This window comes from Sceloporus occidentalis, unplaced genomic scaffold, assembly GCF_023333645.1.
Source record: "Sceloporus occidentalis isolate IW3139 unplaced genomic scaffold, rSceOcc1.0.p SCAF_1, whole genome shotgun sequence".
In the NCBI taxonomy this organism is placed as follows: domain Eukaryota; kingdom Metazoa; phylum Chordata; class Lepidosauria; order Squamata; family Phrynosomatidae; genus Sceloporus; species Sceloporus occidentalis.
In genome coordinates, this window is record NW_028316981.1 from 233,047,383 (window position 1) to 233,066,201 (window position 18,819).

The window sequence follows — 18,819 nt, forward strand, 5'->3', positions numbered from 1 at the left end:
TTTCCATGGCCTCCCTGATTTAAGTCCATTCATCTGGCATGCAGTCTTCCCCTCTTTCTACTACCCTCTATCTTTCCTAGTGTTGTTATCTTTTCTAGAGATCCATGCCTTCTAACAATGTGGCCAAAGTATGACAACCTCAATTTGATCATCTTGGCTTCCAAGGAGATTTCAGGCTGGATCTGTCCAAGGACCCATTTGTTTGTCTTTTTGGCTGTCCATGGTATCCTCAGCACTCTTCTCCAGCACATCTCAAAAGAGTGGATTTTCTTTCTGTCTGCTATTCTTACTGTCCAGCTCTTACATCTGTACATGATGTGAGAATGGGGAATACAATGGCTTAGACGATTCTGACTTTAGTGCTCAGATGTACAGTGGGACCTCAGTATCCACAGGGAATCTATTCCACACACACACACCCCGCAGACACAAAAATCGGCATATGTTCAAGTTCTGTTGTCCCTAATGGTGGCATGTGAACATGGCCACACTGCCATTAGGGACAATGTGACTTCATGAAGCAGGTGCCAGGGGATTTTACAGGAGACAAAGAGCCAAAGTCCTCCTCTTCCCAGAAATTGGCCTCTTCTGCCTCCAGGAGTTTGGGTGGTGGCGGCAACGGCGGCAGCGGGGGGGGGTGTCCCAGCTCATCGTTCCCTCCCCCCCGGATGGCTGAGGGGCTCCAACCGGGCCAGGGTGCAGCTGAACAAGAATGGGGAGTCCTCCTTCTAGAAAGCCAAGTCCTACCCAGTGTTGTTACAGGTGCTGCCGTGGCCACTTTCCTCCTCCTCTTGCTTGCAATCGCTCCCACTGCCCAAGAAGAGCAGCTTCTGCTGGAGGAAGCATAGCCACTTCCAGTCCTGCAGGCAACCACCTCCATTGGCAGAAGCTGTTCTTCTTGGGCAGCAGGAGTGACTACAAAGAGGAGGAGGAGAAAGAGGATGACAAGGAGGACTGCATTGGAGTCCACAGTTTTGTTTTCCATATTTATTGGCATATATTGGTTAGCACTAGAGTTGCTCCTGTTTGTGTGCATTATAACACTTCTGTTGGAATATCATCTGTTCCTGATGATTTATTTTTCCCAGTCTCCCTTAATGCCTCTTCCACTTCAGTTTATAGAATTTGGGGTTCATCTGCATACTGTTTTTCACTCTATATGTCGTTTATTTTCCCATCTCTTTTATTTAAATCTTCTGGGTATTGCATCTTTTTATTTCTTCTTGATCTTGTATTATGCTCTTTTTCTTGTCATCAAACATTCTGACCCTTGGTTTGAACTTCCCTTTGAGTTCCTGGATTTTGTGAAAGAGGTCTCTTGTTCTTGCTTTTTTGTTATTGTCTCCTATTTCTCTGCATTGATCATTATAATAGTCCTTTTTATCCTTTTGCACTAGACACTGCACAACTGTGTGCATGGTTCTAGTTTTGTTTCTATCTTCATGTACTTTTGCTTCTTTCCTTTACTATATGTAGTGTCTCATCTATCATCCATTGTTTCTACATTCTTCCTTGATTATGTCCTTGGCTTCTGCTCATTGTTCTTCAGGTTCTCGATCGATGATACTTAATAGTGAAAATCTATTTCTTACATTGTCAGTAAATTCTGAAACATACTGGATCAGAATGTTTCTAGAGTTTTATGGCAGTACTGGATAAATGTAAAACGCTGTGCAATTATCTGACTCAAAATGTATCTTCTTCATTATGTGCACCCTTTCTCTCAGAGTAGGGCTGACAGCAGCTTCCAGAAATAGCAAATTAAAAACATTCCGTTCCTGTTCATTTTAGCTCGCTCTCCTCAAGTATTGTCATGTTATATCTTCTATTTCTTGTGTTACTATGTCTAGATTCCAATTCATACTTCTCACGTTCCAGGTTCCTAGCATATGTCTTGAGCAGCTTCAGACTTGCCTTTTGCCTCTGAACACATCAGAAGGTGAATGTCCTTTCAGTCTCAGCTAACTCCATTACTACTCACATTTGTACTTTACTCTAAGCCATTAGCTCATTGAGTACATCCTGGCACTATTACTTGTTTCATGTTGGACTGTCTCATCATAGAGTTTCCACAGTAAAAGGTTTTCAAAAAGGAGTTTACCAAGCTTCCTGCTGTCTAATACTAACAAGTGGCACCACTGCGCCATTGTCACCCAGAGAACCTCTGCTAGTGTCACTCTCTATTACTGCTGCTCAGTAGCTGTTTCACTTATATTACTGTTAGTATGGTAGCAATGACACAGTTTTTTGTCCACTACTGTTTCAGTTATATTACAGTCAACACAGGAGCAATGAGATGGCTGATTATTCACTACTACTGCTGGTCAGTTGCTGTGTCATACACACATACATACATCCATAAACATATTCAACTGACTTCAGAATTAGCCCATTTCAGTCCTAAAGCAAGACATAGTATTCAAGAGATATAATTAGAATGTCTGAATATTGTAATTGACACTGTTTCCATACTTGGCTGTTGGTCCTCTAAATATCCTAGTGAGAGCCAATGTGGGGTAATGGTTTGACCATTGGACTATGACTCCAGAGACCAGGGTTCAAATACCCACTCAGCCATGGAAGCCCCGCTGGGTGACCTTGGGGAGGCCTCATTCTTCCTGCCTCTGAGGTAGGCAAAGGCAAATCCCGTCTAAGCAAATCTTGCCAAGAGAACGCAGTGATAAGGTCGCTTTTTATGACCCAGTAATAGGGTTGCCTCTTCGGAGACAGCTGGGGGCCAGGAAAAGAGTGAGAAGTCCCTCCCTCAGAGGGCAGATGTCCCACCCCCGGCACCAGGTAGCCCCCAGTGCCAGAAAAACTTTTAGTTGGGGCATGTGGCCCCGAAAAGGTTCACCACCACTGCTATAGATGAAGGGTGAGCCAGCATGATAGTGGTTTCAGCAGACGACTATTACTGGGATCAGGGTTCAAATTCCTGTTTGGCCATGGAAACCTGTGTGGCCTTGGGCAAATCATACTCTCACAGCCTCAAAAAAAGTCAAATCTTACTGAGGAAATCCCGTTATAGGTTCGTCTTATGGTCACCATAAACCAAAACAACCAGAAGGCAAACAACAACAAGCAATGAAGGGCAATATTTTAAATAAACATGACTCATTTTGTTTCTTTTTTAAAATCTTGTAATAATCTTTAAAGTGCTGAAACATTAATATTTAAAACATTATCTATTATCCATACACAGGCTGTAACAATTAAAGGGGGGAGGAAAAAACACAGTGTCTACACATGCAGCAACATGAAACATACATGATGAGATCTATCAACATTACTGAATAGGTGGTGTATTATTTAGGACAACTCGCATTATCACCTGATTTATTTGCCAGATCATTAATTTCAAATTAGAATGAGCTAAATCCAGAAAGAAATCTATAACTCCACATCAGTTTTCATGTGACTGGGCTTACCAGGATATTGTTTGGGTGTTAGCTCCAGTTTATGAGACAGCTGCATGGCGCCTGTAGAACTATCTATTGTATAAACTTGCACTGAACCACTGCAAAAGAATACAGTTTGTTAACACTTAGAATTTTGTAGTTTCCAAGCTAAAAACAGACAAAATTCAAATTCTATGTTATAAAATTAGTTCATGGGCAAAAAATACATTTGATAGAATAAAAGAAAATGTAATACTGTTTTTAAAAAAACAGGGGTTAGGCCCTACTGCACTCAACTGAACCTTACTGATAAATAAATAAGCATACAATAAAGTTGTTAAGCTAGCTTGCTTGTTTATGCATTTATTTGTTTCTATCGCACCTTCTCCTTCCAACATGCAGGTGCCCTAACTGGCTTAACAAGACCAAAAGACACATAGGCATCACTGAAATAAATTAAAAACCATCCCTAAAACATCAAAAAGCAACCGATTAAATCTGATATACCCCAAGAAGGCAGAACTAATAGCTTAGGTCCAAAACACACTGCAGAAATAATCCAACTGAGACCGCTTTAACTTCCCTGGCTCAGTGCTAGGGAATTCTTGGGAACTGTAGTTTTGTGAGGCATTTAGCCTTCTCTGTCAGAACTACAATTGCCAAGATTCCCTAGAACTGAGTCAAGACAATTAAAGCTGTCTCAAAGCGGATTATTTCTGCAGTATGTTTTGGATCTTAGATGTGGGAAACAGAGGGTCCTTCAGCAACAACAAAACATTATCAAAACAGAATATTTTATTCTACATACTGGGTTCCACAGTGGGAAAAGTCCTCTCATGAGCCACCACTACATGCACAGGATTTATATCTTAGAGCAAGCAGACGTGTGGGGAGGATCCTTTAGATATTTTAGCCTTAAAATCATTTAGTGATTTAAAAACCACCAACATCCTGAACTGAGCCTTAAAACAGACTAGCAACCAATACAGCTGGTGCAACAAAAGAGACTGATGATTCCCAAACTTGACGCAGGTTAAAATCCTAATGCAGTATTCTTCACTAGTTAAAAGGACCTTTACAGTGTTTAGAAGCAACTCCTTGTATACTAAAATATATATGACCAAGACCTGATCTAACTCTTCTAGGAATTGGCAGAATTGGGATACTAGCTGAAGATGAGCAGAAGTATTCCAAGACAGTAGACAAGATTCCTGAATAGGACTTCCAAGGGAAAAAAACGATTTCTTAAAAGTGTGAAGTCGAAGGTTTTCATGGCTGGCATCCATAGTTTTTTTTGTGGGCTTTTCAGGCTATGTGGTCATGTTCTAGAAGAGTTTCTTCCTGACGTTTCACCAGCATTTGTGGCTGGCATCTAAAACTGTGCCAAGCAATCTACCACCAAAATGATCCAGGTGGATCATATAATCAATAGGCATGAAAAGCCATGAAGCAATCCAGCAGTATGAATACATTCCTCTATCTTGTTTCCAGCACAGATAACCAACCCAATAGTAAAGCAAAACACATATTAGTCTCAAAGCTGGGATGAGTGCTAGACTGAAAAGATAATGCAATCTGCAACTGAAAGTCATATCTTGCCATAAGCATGTTCTCAAAATGATGTTAGACACTGAACGACAGTCTCACAACATTGAAACTGAACCAATGAAAAAAAGGAAAATTTGCTAATTACCATAAAATGTCAGTTTGCTCCCAGTTCCTTAAACCTAGCTTCAGTTGTAAATCTGGACTGCTGTAAGCCTAAATTAATTAGAAACTAAAGTACTAAGGACAAAAAGACCATGGACAACAAGGGTGTAGGTCAGTAGATTCTATAACTCAGAATTCACTCTCTCTCTCTCTCTCTCTCTCTCTCTCTCTCTCTCTGTGTGTGTGTGTGTGTGTGTGTATAAAAGTAACCATGAGCTTCCATCTAAAGAATGTATGTATAACCAATTTCTCCTGCAATTGGCTTAATTAAACTAGCGTTCTTTGACTTGGAAGACATGGTTGTTTTTTTATTCTACAAATAAAGCCAGAACAAGATCTAAAAACATTTTGATGTTTTATTAAGTTGAAAAAAATAGTCAAGTGAGAATTATGAATTAAAATGTAACTACTTTGACTGAAGACACAAATCACCAATTTATACTGACCTGTCAAAATGTATGCTAGTCAGACTGAAAGCTAATAAAAAAAATCCTTAAAAGCTTAATACAGGTGTTTTCCCTCTGGCATTCTCAAAATTTACAGATCAAGCGAAGCGGAGTGTAACGCATTTGATTTCCCCTCTTCAACTCTTGCCTATTCCTCTAGGGAATACTTACATTTCTTTCTATTACCTTCCATTTTTGCTAGCATCATTGCCTTTTCTAATGATTCCTTTTTTTGCATGATGTGGCCAAAGTACAGCATGCTCAATTTAGTCAGCTTGGCTTCCGGGTCAGTTCAAGCTTGATCTATTCTAGAACTCATTTTTTGTCTTCTTGGCCATCCATAATATCCTCAGCACTCACCTCCGGCATCAAACCTCAAGTGAGTTAGGTTTTTTACTGTCGGCTTTTTTAAATGTCCAGCTCTCATATCTGTACATGGTGATGGGGTATACAATGGCTTGGACAATCCTCACTTTACTGTTATGTCTTTACATTTTATTATCTTGTCCAATTCTTTCACAGCTGCCCTTCCCAATCCTAGTCTTCTTATTTCTTGGCTGCAGTTGCTGTTCTGATCAATATTTGATTCAAGGCATGGGGACTCTTTGACTCTTTTGATGCTCTTATTATCTTGTAGGTCTTCAGTGGTCATTATTTTCAGTAAGTCATACAATAGTAAGCCTACCATGCCCTATGAGGAACGACTTAGGGAGCTGGGGATGTTTAGCCTGGAGAAAAGAAGGTTAAGAGGTGATATGATAGCCCTGTTTAAATATTTGAAAGGATGTCATATTGAGGAGGGAGCAAGCTTGTTTTCTGCTGCTCCAGAGAACAGGACCCGGAACAATGGATGCAAGCTACAGGAAAAGAGATTCCACCTGAACATTAGGAGGAACTTCCTGACAGTAAGGGCTGTTCGACAGTGGAATGCACTTCCTCGGAGGGTGATAGAGTCTCCTTCCTTGGAGGTCTTTAAACAGAGGCTGGATGGCCATCTGTCAGGGATGCTTTGATATGGATTTCCTGCATGGCAAGGGGTTGGACTGGATGGCCATAGTGGTCTCTTCCAACTCTACGATTCTATGATTCTACCTTGGCACTTTCTTCCTTGTCCTTCTTCAGTAATTGATCCAGGTCTTTGTTATTTCTGCTAGTAGTATTATGGCCTCTGAGTCTAAGCCTGTTCTGCATGCAATATTTTCTGCATACAGGTTGACTAAACAGGGTGATAGTATGCAGCCTTGCCTGACCCCAACTGGGAAACATTCTGTTTCTCCATATTCAGTTCTGATGGTGACCTCTTGTCTTGAGTTACAGGTTATGGAGCAATACAATCAAGTGTAGTGGCACTCCCATTTCTTTGAGAGCATCCCATAGCTTTTCATTATCTATGACAACAAATGCTTTGCTTTAGTCAATATGTAGATTTTCTTCTAGAATTCTCTGGTGCACTTCATTAGCCATCATGTTTGCTATGTGATCCTTAGTGCCTCTTCTTTTCCTCAATCCAGCTTGCACCTCAGCGGTTTCTCACTCCATGTATAGTCTTTGCTGCAGAATTTTGAGTATGACTTTGCCTGCATAGAAAATTACAGTGACTGCAAAAAGACTCCTTTTTGTGTATAGGAATGTATATGGATCACCTCCAATCCTTTGGGCTATTGCTTTGTTTTCCCTATTTGTTGGAAGATTTCAGTTAGAACTGAGATTGATTCTGCCTCTGTGACTTGTTGCAATTCTACTGGTATGTCATCTCTTCCTGGTGATTTATTTTTCTCAACTGTTTTGAGTGTAGTTTTCACTTTCTAAAATTTGGGGTTTATCTTCATAGGTTTCTTCTTCTCATGTGTCATTCATCATTTCACATTTTTAAAATAACTCTTCTGTGTATTGTTTCTTTTTTTTAAAAAATCATCATGGTCATGTATTATGTTCCTCTTTTGATCGTACAGCATCCCCACCCTTGCTTTAAATTTCTTTGAATTCCCAGACCTTGTGGAAGAGGCCTCGTTCTTCCTTTTCTCTTGTTGGCTTCTATATCTCTGGATTGCTTATTGTAGTAATTTTCTTTGTCCTTTCTCACTAATCTTTGGATAGTAACATTCATGGTTCTCATAGTGTTCCTGTCACCCTATTCTTTTGTCTTGTCTTTATTTAACTGCCTGAAGCATTTTGTCATCCATTGTTTCTTTTCTTTTCGGGGGGGGGGGGGGGGCAATAGTTATCTTTCTTATCACACAAATGCTGTGTTTCTCCCAGTTAGGAATGTGATTTTCATGCTGAAAATAATTTGGCAATAATTCCTTTCCCCACTATGATTCATTAGCCAATTAGAGTGCGGATGTCTCATTCTACTTCATTGTGAGAACAACAGATTAGTGGGTGCAATGTAAGTGTGGTCTAGTTATTCCTCTCTTGGGGAATCCTCAGACTATTTTCATAAGTAGCAGTATTGCTAGACAATAGCTGTGTTTTCTGCACTCTACACTCTTGAAATCTTTTTCAGATTCCCCCCCCCCCTATTTTTAGGTTTCTCCACTGCTTTCCTGTGTAAGCATACACCAATGTTGCCACCACTGTTTTCCTTTTTTAAAAAACAAACAAACATTTTTGGCAAAATAGTGTAATAATGTTATGATAGCATGCTGTAACAGTGTTATTATGGTTTAATGAGTACAAATGGAAATAGTTTTAGAACAGAACAACCTGAAACAGCTGACTAGCATGATAAACACTTGTTTTTCACATGAAAAAGCTATCAAAAATGGCAGAGGTTGGTGTGGTCTGATTCTTTTTCTGTATCATCTCTCACAATGTGAGATCTGGGCAGTAATAAATGCACTGTAATGATGGCTTTCTCTCAGGTTTGAATGGAGAAGAATAGCACAGAGAAAGAAAGATATGATGTCTCAGAACCAAAAAAGGCAGTCTCAGACAATTCAGGACAAAAGATACTTCAAGGCAAACACTTGAAATGTTCTCTAAAACACAACCACATCAGAGTACTCTAATAAATGCAGAACACTGTTGAACTAAAAAAAATCTTGCCAGGACTAAAAATACTCTTTCATACACTTACAATATAAGAGAATTTAAGAGAATACTTTATCATAGTGGCCAGAATACCAGATGTAAAAATTTGATAGCATAGTTCAGTGATGGCGAACCTATGGCACGCGTGCCAGAGGTGGCACTCAGAGCCCTCTCTGTGGGCACACATGTTGTCGCCCTAGCACAGCGTTTACCAAAGTTTCTTACTAGAAACCCAGAGGGATGTGGCACTTTTCAATAAATAAGTGGGGTCTGGGTTGCAGTTTGGGCACTCAGTGTGTAAAAGGTTCATCATCACTGGCATAGTTTGTTCCCAATCCTCTGTATGATTTGCAAGATACTTCTTCGTGAATAATGGTATCCCAAGAGACACTTTCTCCAAGACAGGGAATTTTTCTCTATCTAAAGAATAGTATGGTATTGTCCTACAGGAGAACTCATAAGCAGGCATTCAGGAACTTTCAATATAGACTGAAGCAAAGATGTAATACTAAGTAGAAACACATCCCGATTCTAAGACATAGAACTTACTTTGCACATCCAAATGCCATTAATCTGTATTTATTGTTTACAGCCACACAGGTTCCATCCAAAACATCTTGTGCCCAAACACCATGGAGCTGCTGCAAAATATTACAAAGGATTTTATTTATAGCATTTCCCCCCAATTTTGAACACACTATGCAACAACTGGAAGCCATGCATGGTGTGTATTTCCACTGAAAGTGAAAAACACCAAGAGTGCAACATGCAAGGTTTTTTCAAAACAAATCCTGCAAACTGAAAACCTATCCTAACATACCCACCTTTCCCCAAAGCTGGGACACAAGAAATCCTATTCCATGTATAATTAGTTAGTTACTTCTTTCTACATTTGAGCAAACATCTATATTATATATACTGGGCTGGATTCAGATATAGCCATAAGCAATAGAGCTGACAAAATTGTATTTCCTTCTCTTCATGACAACCCCTCCAACTGCCCCCTCCCAAATGATACACAGAGGATTAAGGGATCTCACTGGAAGAGGTTAGATCAGTGGTTCTCAACCTGTGGGTTGTGACCCCTTTTGGGGTCGAATAACCCTTTCACAGAGGTCGCCTAAGACCATCAGAAAGCAGATATTTCCAATGGTCTTAGGAACTGAGACCATCGGTTGGGGGTCACCACAACACAAGGAACTATATTAAAGGGTTGTGGCATTAGGAAGCTTGAGAACCACTGGGTTAGATTGTGTGGTGTAGGGGAATGGAGATCCCAGAAAACTGCAGGGATGTCCACTTCTGTCTGCCTCATAGATGAGAAAAAGATGTCAAGAAAAAGATCTAATACTTTATTTATTTAGAGTTCTATTATTTCAGGGCAGACAACATTTCTAAAGTCCAGGAGCCACCCAGTCCATGATTTCTGCCTGAATATGAATCCAGCTCATCCCACAAGCTACATATTACCGGGACCCGTGTTTTATAAATTACAAATTCTTCCAAAGAGAAAACTATATACATTTAAGATAGCTGTAGTATATTAACAGGATTTAAGTATTTTCAGATTTTTTTTCCTGGAACTGAGAAAAATCTAGTAGCTGAGGTTCCATATTTGAATTTTAAAATGCAGCTGGGGAAGAAATAACGTTAGAGTAACTCTCTAAGCTACACTAAAACAAAACAGTCCACAGAGCATAACAACCAAAACAAAATGCAAAGAAGTTTACAATTCAATTGTTAGATTCATATACAGTCAACCCTTTTTATACACAGATTTTTTATACATGGATTCAACCATCCATGGTTTGAAAATGTTTTAAAAAGTATAAATTTCAAATATCAAACCTTGATTTTCCATTTTTTATAAGGGACACCATTTTCCTATGTCATTATATTTAATGGGACTTGAGGATCTATGGATTTTGTTATCCACAGGGGATCTTAGAACCAAACCCCAAGGTACAACAAGGGTCCACTGTACTGTTAAAAGGAATAATTCTTTTAAAGTGCAATATGTATACCATAGGCAAGGTCAGACGTGGTTGAATGGGAGACTGCCAACAAATACCAGGTGCTGTAGGCTATATTTGAAAGGGAGGAACTGGAAAAACCACCTCTGAATACTCCTTGCCTAAGTAAACCCTATGAAATTCATGGGGTCTCCATAAGTCAGCCAGCTACTTGAAAGCACACACACACACACACTCACACATACAGAATACTCGACTAAGTGCAAGCTATGAATGAAAAATATAATCAAATTTTTGCAGACAGAGCAAAATGAAATTAAAATTCTAGGAAATGTTATACGAACAGTATAACCTTAATTGTACATCAGAAAACATTTTACATATGTAGCATTTTTTATGGGAAAATATTTTCTCTGGTTATTTTCAGTGATATGGTGTGGAGATTAAACTTACAGAACTCAGAGCAATGAAGTGAGAGAAACTAACCTTATAGGAAGAGTATAACCTTAATCATGCTCAGAAAACATTTTACGTATGTAGCATTTTATTTGGATAAATATTTTCTTTTATTATTTTCAGTGATATGGCAGGGGGAAAAAACACACAGAACTCAGAGCAATGAAGTGGGAAGAAACTAATTTTGTCAGAGATATATTCCTAAAATATTCCTGTCATTCCTAAGCAAGTTTAAGTGTATGCGATATCACCATTTCTCAGTCAAAGCCCTTTGACTGTCTACAAAAACAAACAAAATGGAAGGAGATGTTAAATCAGTCTGGAAAATGCAAACAAACAACTGAGGGAGCACTAGGAAATCATACCTCTGCTGTGAAACCACTTGACATTGGTGTAATAAAACCAACTCTTCCATCATTAAATACAACAGCAAACCCATCAAGAGTAGCACAGTACTCCATGTCTCTAATGTGCACATCTTCAAATCCTAAAAATGAACCTGTAATAAAGGGGTCAATTATTAAAAGCTACTACTGCACATTTTCTGACTACTCTCCTTTCTATTTCCACCCAAATAAATACTGTATATACTACTAGAAATGCAGGTCAAAAAATTGACTCAAAAAACCTGAGTTGACCTATCCATAGGTCAAAGTAAGTACTATATCTTAACTCTTATTTAAAAGAAGGAATCATCCCCCGGTGAAAAGAAAGAGTATATAATCTGTCCTGGAAGCACTGACCACTGACTGACTGCTGGAATTTTGTAAGCTCTCTGGCATTGTTTTGCTTTGCTTCATCCTCGAGATCCTTTGCTATATATATCACCCTTGACTTATCCATGGGGTATAGCAAAATCCGTAATTTTGGCCCCAAAGCTTGCCCTCGACTTATACATGAGATTGACTTACATTTGAGTATATATAGTTATACAAGTGGAATTATCCACATGTATAGAAAAACATCCTGAATTCAGCACACCCTGCTGCCCTTATATACAATAAAGAAATACCTCTAGAAGAATGAAGATCCACAGAAAATGGTACTGTACAGAGGTTTATGGCTTTTCTTCCATTTGTCATTCCATCCCAGTGAATAAGATGGAGAAGACCATCAGCAGTAGCAACAAGGAGATCCTCCAGCATGGACTGTAAACTGCAAAAAAGTCACACTACTCACTAAATGCTAAAGGCAAAAAAAGAGAAGTCAATTTATGCAAAATCCAGCCACACTACATTTTTAGTCCCTTCACCCTGTACCTCCCCGCCCCCCTCCCCACCTCAAAATGCAATCCAGGGGATTCTTCTTTTCTCCTAGAGGGAGAAAAGTGGGAGAAATCAGTGAAACATGTCTTATCTCTGTTCTGTTCACAGAAGCCCTAGAAAAAATTTAACTGCAGTTTTCCAATTTTCAAATAGTACTGTTTGATGTAAGGCAGGCTCCCTTGTTCCCATTTAATTTTATAGCAGTACTCCACGTTCTTAGTGACTCAAGGGTTGCGTTGTGTCAGCTATTTCCTTATTTGCTATCATGTATTGTGTATTGGTGCTGAAAGCAAATGCACAGATTTGCCGCATGAGAGAGGACCCTGTCAGATGCTGCTTCCACGAAATGTAGGATGGGCCCCTCCTTGCTGGACTTTAGCCAGCAACCACATGTTTTCATTCAAGTAGGCTTTTGGCAGTTGGCTGGCAGCCAAGGAAGGAGCTTTTATAATGGACTATTACTAAACTGTTTAATAATTTAAATTGTTTTTAATTTGGTTGTTGTTTTACTGTGATGATATGTTTGATTTTATAACTTTATCCTGCTTTTAGTTGCTTCTCTTTTTAACTATGTTGTGAGCCACCTTGGATCCCAGCAGTGGGTGACAGGTCATAAATAAAAAGACAAATACAAGGAATAAATTATGATTCACTATACCTGGTTATAGATGCTTGCAAATCCAATACTTGCTTCTTCTCTAGATTTAATAAAGGAGCACACTGTTCTTCCTTATAGTGTGGTGTTCCCTTCATATGGAGGCTTCCTCTTTAGAAACAAAATCCAAAACACTAAACTTAAAAAAAACACGCTTCAGGGCTAAACATTACCCAACTACTTTAATATGTTCTTGAATTAGAACAACAAATTCTAAGCTGAAGAGAAGTGATATGATAATATTCAAGGTAACACTAGTTTAAGGCTCAACACATCAGATTAAACATATTGTATATACTCAACTATAAGTCAACCTCATGTATAATTTGAGGGTAGGTTTTAGGGCAAAAATTATGGATTTTGACATGACTCATGTATAAGTTGAGAATAAAACTCAGGGGCATGTGACAAAGGATCTAAAGGATGAAGCAAGGAAAACAGTGCCAAATAACTTTCAAAATTCCAGCAGGCACAACTATTTGTGCTCATCCTAAAGTTTGGATGAATGAAAGAATAGAGTGAGGGAGAGGCTCAGTGCTTCCAGGACAGACCCTGCTCTTGCTTTTCACCAGGGCATGGTTCTTTTTTTAATAAGAGTTAACGTATAATACTTACATTGATCCGTGGATAAGCTGACTCAGGTTTTTGGGGTCAGTTTTTTGACTATAAAGTTTCTAGACTTATACATGAGTATATACAGTATGTTGATCATAAGTTGAATATGAGACAGCAGTGTGATGCTGCAACAAAGAAGACAAATGCTATCTTAGCTCGCATTAATAGAACCATAGTTTCCAAGTAAAGACAAGTAACAGTCCCACTGTATTCTGTGCTGGTCAGGCCCCATCTGGAGTACTGTGCTCTGTTCCAGACATCTAATTTTAAGAATGATATAGACAAATTGAAGCAGCTTTAGAAAAGGACAATGAGGATGCTAAGAGTTATGGAGAACAACCATATGTGGAAAGGTAGAAGAAGCTGGGCATGTTCAGCTTGGTGAAGAGAAGACTGAGGGGTGACAGGATTGCATTCTTTAAATATCTCAAGGGCTGCCACAAAGAAGAGGGCATAGATTTGTTCTTCGCTGCCTCAGTGGGTAGAACTAGGTCTAAGTCACAGGAGGGTAGATTAATACTGTACATTGGAAGGAACTTTTTGACAGTGGGAGCAGTTCAGCAATGGAACCAATTGCCTAGAGAGGTGGTGGGTCTCCTTCTTTGGATGTCTTCAAAAGGAAGCTGGACAGCTACCTGCTGGGAAGCTCTAGCTGAAGGTCCTACATTAAGTAGGGCATTGGACCTCTGGGCACATGAGGTCCCTTCCAACTTATAATTCTATTTGGAAAATGGTGCTTAATACTGCTAACTTTGGGCTGACTGGCCAAAGAGATGCAGGTTTAACAGTAAACAGCAACCTCTTCCCTTTTCCATGTCCCTTCAGGACAGTCTGAAAAATACAAGAGACTTCCCAGTGAAGAACCTGCCCAGAACTCTGTCTCTCCTCTTGGTACTGCCACTTTTGGGTGGGGTGGGAGCACAGCTGCACCTGCCTTCTCTTACTCTTCCTTCCTAGTTACAACAAGCAGGACAGAGCCTGGAGAGAGTGAGAACCACCACCTCTGCTGATCAACTGCTCTTTTTCACTCTCTGGGTTACTATCTACAAGGCTCTGTTTGTGGGGGCACTGGGCTCAACTAGAAACCCATGGCTGCTTCCAGGAGCAGCCACTGCTTACTTCCTGTTCTCTGTGCCACCTCATGAAAGGCCACTGTCTCCTTTTGCTGCCTCTCGATAGCCCTACTAAGACCAATCCTTCCTGATGCCCTGCAAAAAATATGTACATAAAAAGACAACATAGCTGGACCACCGCAAAGGGATAGAACAATGAGAGGAGACAGGCAGAAGCAAACAGCACTCATCCATCCTTGCTGTTGAGAAGGAAAAAAAAGATTAATTATATGGAAGGAGTAACATCTTGAAAAGAGATGTTGCTATCAGTCTCTCTGGATGGCACAACAGGATGGATTTGGGTCAATGGGCAAAATCTCCCAACATTTTAATTCCTAGTGATTGGATTAAGGTGAGGAAGTAAGATAAGGTGGCTGTGCCTTCCATGAACAACCTCTTGTGCTGAAACAACCCTGGAGACAGGTGGGATATGAATCCAATAAATAAATAAATAAATAAATAAATAAATAAATAAATAAATAAAGTGGGGTGGGCAAAAATGGTAAGCAAAGAAGGCAAGATGGTTGCTCATGCTCTGACTCTAGGCAGCAATATGCCAGTGCCTGGAAAGCAAGAGAAAAGATTAAACCAACTGTTGATTTCTCTTCCTTGCAAAAAAATCTGATTCACTACTTCAATGAGGCAAAATTCACAAGAAGCAACTGATTTCTCATCATGAGGAATACAGGCGATGTTAAGTACCCATTTGAAATGCAGGTCTGTGTCATATACAGTTAGGCTCTTAGTTTCATTATTCTAAGATTATCTTTACAGTAAAATAGGACAGTCCAAAGCACAGATTATGTGATGACCAACATTCCTTATTAGGAGTTATCAAGTAGTGTCCTGCTTGGTTGGGACAAAGCTATTATGAGTAGATAAATGCTTTCATTTCTACATCACCAACTTAAGCGATGAGAAATTCAGAGTCACAAATGCAGTCTTGGTGCCATACATAGAGATCTAGAACTATTATCTTGCTTTAAAAAACAGGTACTCTAGTGATACAAGGTGAACCCAAACCTGGAAGATTACTTCTGGGATCAACATGGATGAATTAAGTGGAGTGAGTCACCAAAATCACCAAAGCAGCCCTTTCTGAGCCGAATAGCCCCTGGATGCAGCCATATCCAGCATTCTTTCTGACTTACTCATTTAACCCATCCCTCCTCCAGCCTGAAACCCATTTCCACCTTCTTTCTAACACAGGCTAAATTTTAAAAACATTCTCAAATTAGAAATCTTAATGGTGCTTTAAATTACCAGCACCATGACACTGGTTTCCAACACAGTCTGGATGCAGCTCTTTTTTCTGTAGTTTCTGAGAAGGCAGGAGTCATGCCAGCATTCAAAAAGGTGATTCCCCCAATCTTTATTCCTCCTTCCTTAGCACCAGCAATTGGAAGAGAGGTACGTGGCATATGCAAGGTGTTCATAATTCTAAGTGTTTAGATGCAGCACAAATCCTTGTGAGCCTGTTTCAGTATTTCAATTACTTTGACCTTTAAACTACAATTATATTGGTGACAAAGACAGGAAGGAATTCTTCATCTGTGCTGCCACATCAGCACTTTCTATACTTCTGTCTGAACTCTGCATCATTGCAGTCACTTCTTATAGTTCTCTTAAAGAGGGGGAAGGAAGGAAGGTAGGTAAAGAGAATGGTCTTTACATTGTTTCTAGAAAGGAAGAAGAACATAGTATATTAAAGAAAAAACTCACTAATGTTCTACATTTTTGTCATCTATAGAAACTGTGATTCCATTGCAAGTCTGAGACATAAATACAGAATCACGGAAGCTGCAGAACTGGAAGGGGTACCAAGGGTCATCTACCTCATCCCCATCAATGCAGGAAACCATTAATCAAGCATTGCTGAGAGATGTCTACCCAACCTGTGTTTAAACATTTCCAAAGAAGCTGAGCGCATCATCTTCTGGTATTCATAATAAGGATTAAAAATGCAACAAAAGCAAAGGTCTCTCTCCAGTATATCTGCATCCCTTCAGAAATTCTCCAAATAATATTCATTTAAAAAACTGGAATACATATTGACTGAGATCCTACATGTGTGCATGGCTCAGGACATGCATATTCACATCCTCTCATTGTTCAACAGCCACCAAGCCTCAGGAGAGCCCCTTGCTGCTGTATTTACCAGTGAGGAAAGTAGGGAGGAAGTTCAGACCACTGAAAAGCAGCTTGTCTCAGTCCAGTTGGAGGGAGAGTACACTCTCAGATGGAGTTATCCAACATTTCCATCCCCAAGGAGCTTGGACAAGCTGGATTTTCATGCTTTGAATCATCTCCTTCCTCTTCTTTCTGGTAAGACAATGCAGTAGCAATCATTCTTGGAGCTTGGCATCTGATGAGCATAGGGCATTTTGGATGAAGTGCAAGGACAACAGAAGAGCTCTCTGCTCCCCATCCAAAAAGAAGCTTACGCACGTGTACATAAGCTGCACTTATACATATTACTAACAGGATAATGACCATTGTATTGTTCACATGCCAGACACAATAATTTTTGTCTAAGATAAGGGTGACACCAAATGGGAAGTTTGCAGCCCAGTTGCTTACATATTTTTATACTTTTAAAACTGGTTTCTAATGTTAAGTTTCATTCAGTATTGTTTACTACAACTTAATCATTTCCATCACCACACTATAATTTTAGCTGAAAACTGAACTATACTTTCTATGCATGCACTTGAGAACAGCATCACTGAATACGGGCTTCAGGCCAACACTGATAGTGTGCCAAGTTCCACTGTGAAATGGAAGACAGACTGAGCAGCTGGAGCAATGCCACCTATAGTCTTGGCCCCACTTAAATACCAATTGCTATTTATTCTCCAGTTTTATTCCAATGAATTCAGTAGAGCAGTGTATCTGAACAAGTCTGCAATCCTTTAAGGACTAACATTAAGTCCTCCACCAAGAAGTGTTTTATAATACAACACAAAAACAATTTCTCCATCAAGTCTGAGGGTCTTTCCAAAGGATAAACCAAAGAACCCCTGAAGTAGATGACTGCTTTTGTGCAATGATTTTGCAAATCTCTTTTTGACTACAAAACAATATCATTCCTTCTGTATAGAACAGATGGAAACACAAGCTTTTGGCACTCTGCCATCTTTCTTATTCTTTTTTTAAAAGCAGATATATACTTAAGAAGAAGCAAGTAGAATGATGTTTTAAAGCTTTATTCAAGAGACAAAACACATTCTCAAAATGATAGGACACAGGCAGAAGGATGGGCAGGTAATATCTTTCTGTTTATACTACATGCCACTGTTGCATTGCAAAATACTGGACCCACTCTCCCCCTCCCCCATTTGAATATGACTGTGATTGAATAATATGAAGCCATAAAGTTCCATTTAAATAAACTTTGGAGCTTGACAGACCGCCCCAAAAGGGTGGGCTGGAGGTGCCTGTTTTTGCTCCTGAGGGCCGCCACAGGCCTCCCTCTGCACCAACCCCCCTGCTAAAAGTGGGTTCTTTTGGTGCACGCGGCGGACGCACAGTGGCGTGGCATGCGGATGCTGTACCACGCTTACATCATGATGGTGGCCATCGTGTAGACAGGAAGCCACCATAATGATGGCGCCGTTACGTACTAGCGTAACGTGCAGATGCTCCGTAGTCCCGAGCCCTAAAATCGGCCCCAGGGCACCACAAAGTGCCCGTTTGTACTGGGCCTTTGTTCAAAGGGAAAAATTTAACTATCAAAGACTGATATGAAAAAATAGCAACAAAGAAAAAAAAAATAGAATTTCAAGTAGTCTCCTTGACATTAAGTACTAAAAAGACATGTGTTTATTTTGCTCAGCTTTAAAGCAAAATTATAGGTACACCTTACAAATTATGCTAATAATTCAACGTGCTTGGGTAATTTTTAAGGTGCTAAACAACTTGGAGTGATATTTATGAAAATATCTCTCCCTATATAGCTCTTAAAATCTGCTGGGGAAGGGGTGATATTTATGCCATCACTGAAAGCAGTAAATCTGCCTTAGTGCTCTAGTTGTGGAATGCGCTCATTTGGAGACCAAGGTGGTAACAATCTTGGCCATGTTTTAGCACCAAATTAAAACTCAGCTGCTTACAAAAGCATTTGGGCCCTTATGAGATTACTGATAGTTATGCCGTC

General features: G+C 39.7%; 1 protein-coding gene across 2 annotated transcripts in view; it reads right to left on the reverse strand.

The window, feature by feature from the left end:
- Positions 1-18,819, reverse strand: part of RIC1 (RIC1 partner of RAB6A GEF complex) — a 71,736-nt gene that overhangs the window by 33,717 nt on the left and 19,200 nt on the right. Inside the window, exons 1-6 of one of the 2 annotated variants that reach the window (XM_089490008.1) lie at positions 13,552-13,612; positions 12,940-13,047; positions 12,029-12,171; positions 11,382-11,515; positions 9,137-9,228; positions 3,429-3,517 (exon numbers count right to left, since the gene is read on the reverse strand). In XM_089490008.1, coding sequence (XP_089346134.1) covers positions 3,429-3,517; positions 9,137-9,228; positions 11,382-11,515; positions 12,029-12,171; positions 12,940-13,034 — 553 coding nt within the window. In that variant the 5' untranslated portion in view covers positions 13,035-13,047; positions 13,552-13,612. Of the gene's footprint in view, positions 1-3,428; positions 3,518-9,136; positions 9,229-11,381; positions 11,516-12,028; positions 12,172-12,939; positions 13,048-13,551; positions 13,613-18,819 lie in introns of those variants that run through there. The other variant, XM_089489999.1, reaches the window with a different exon arrangement.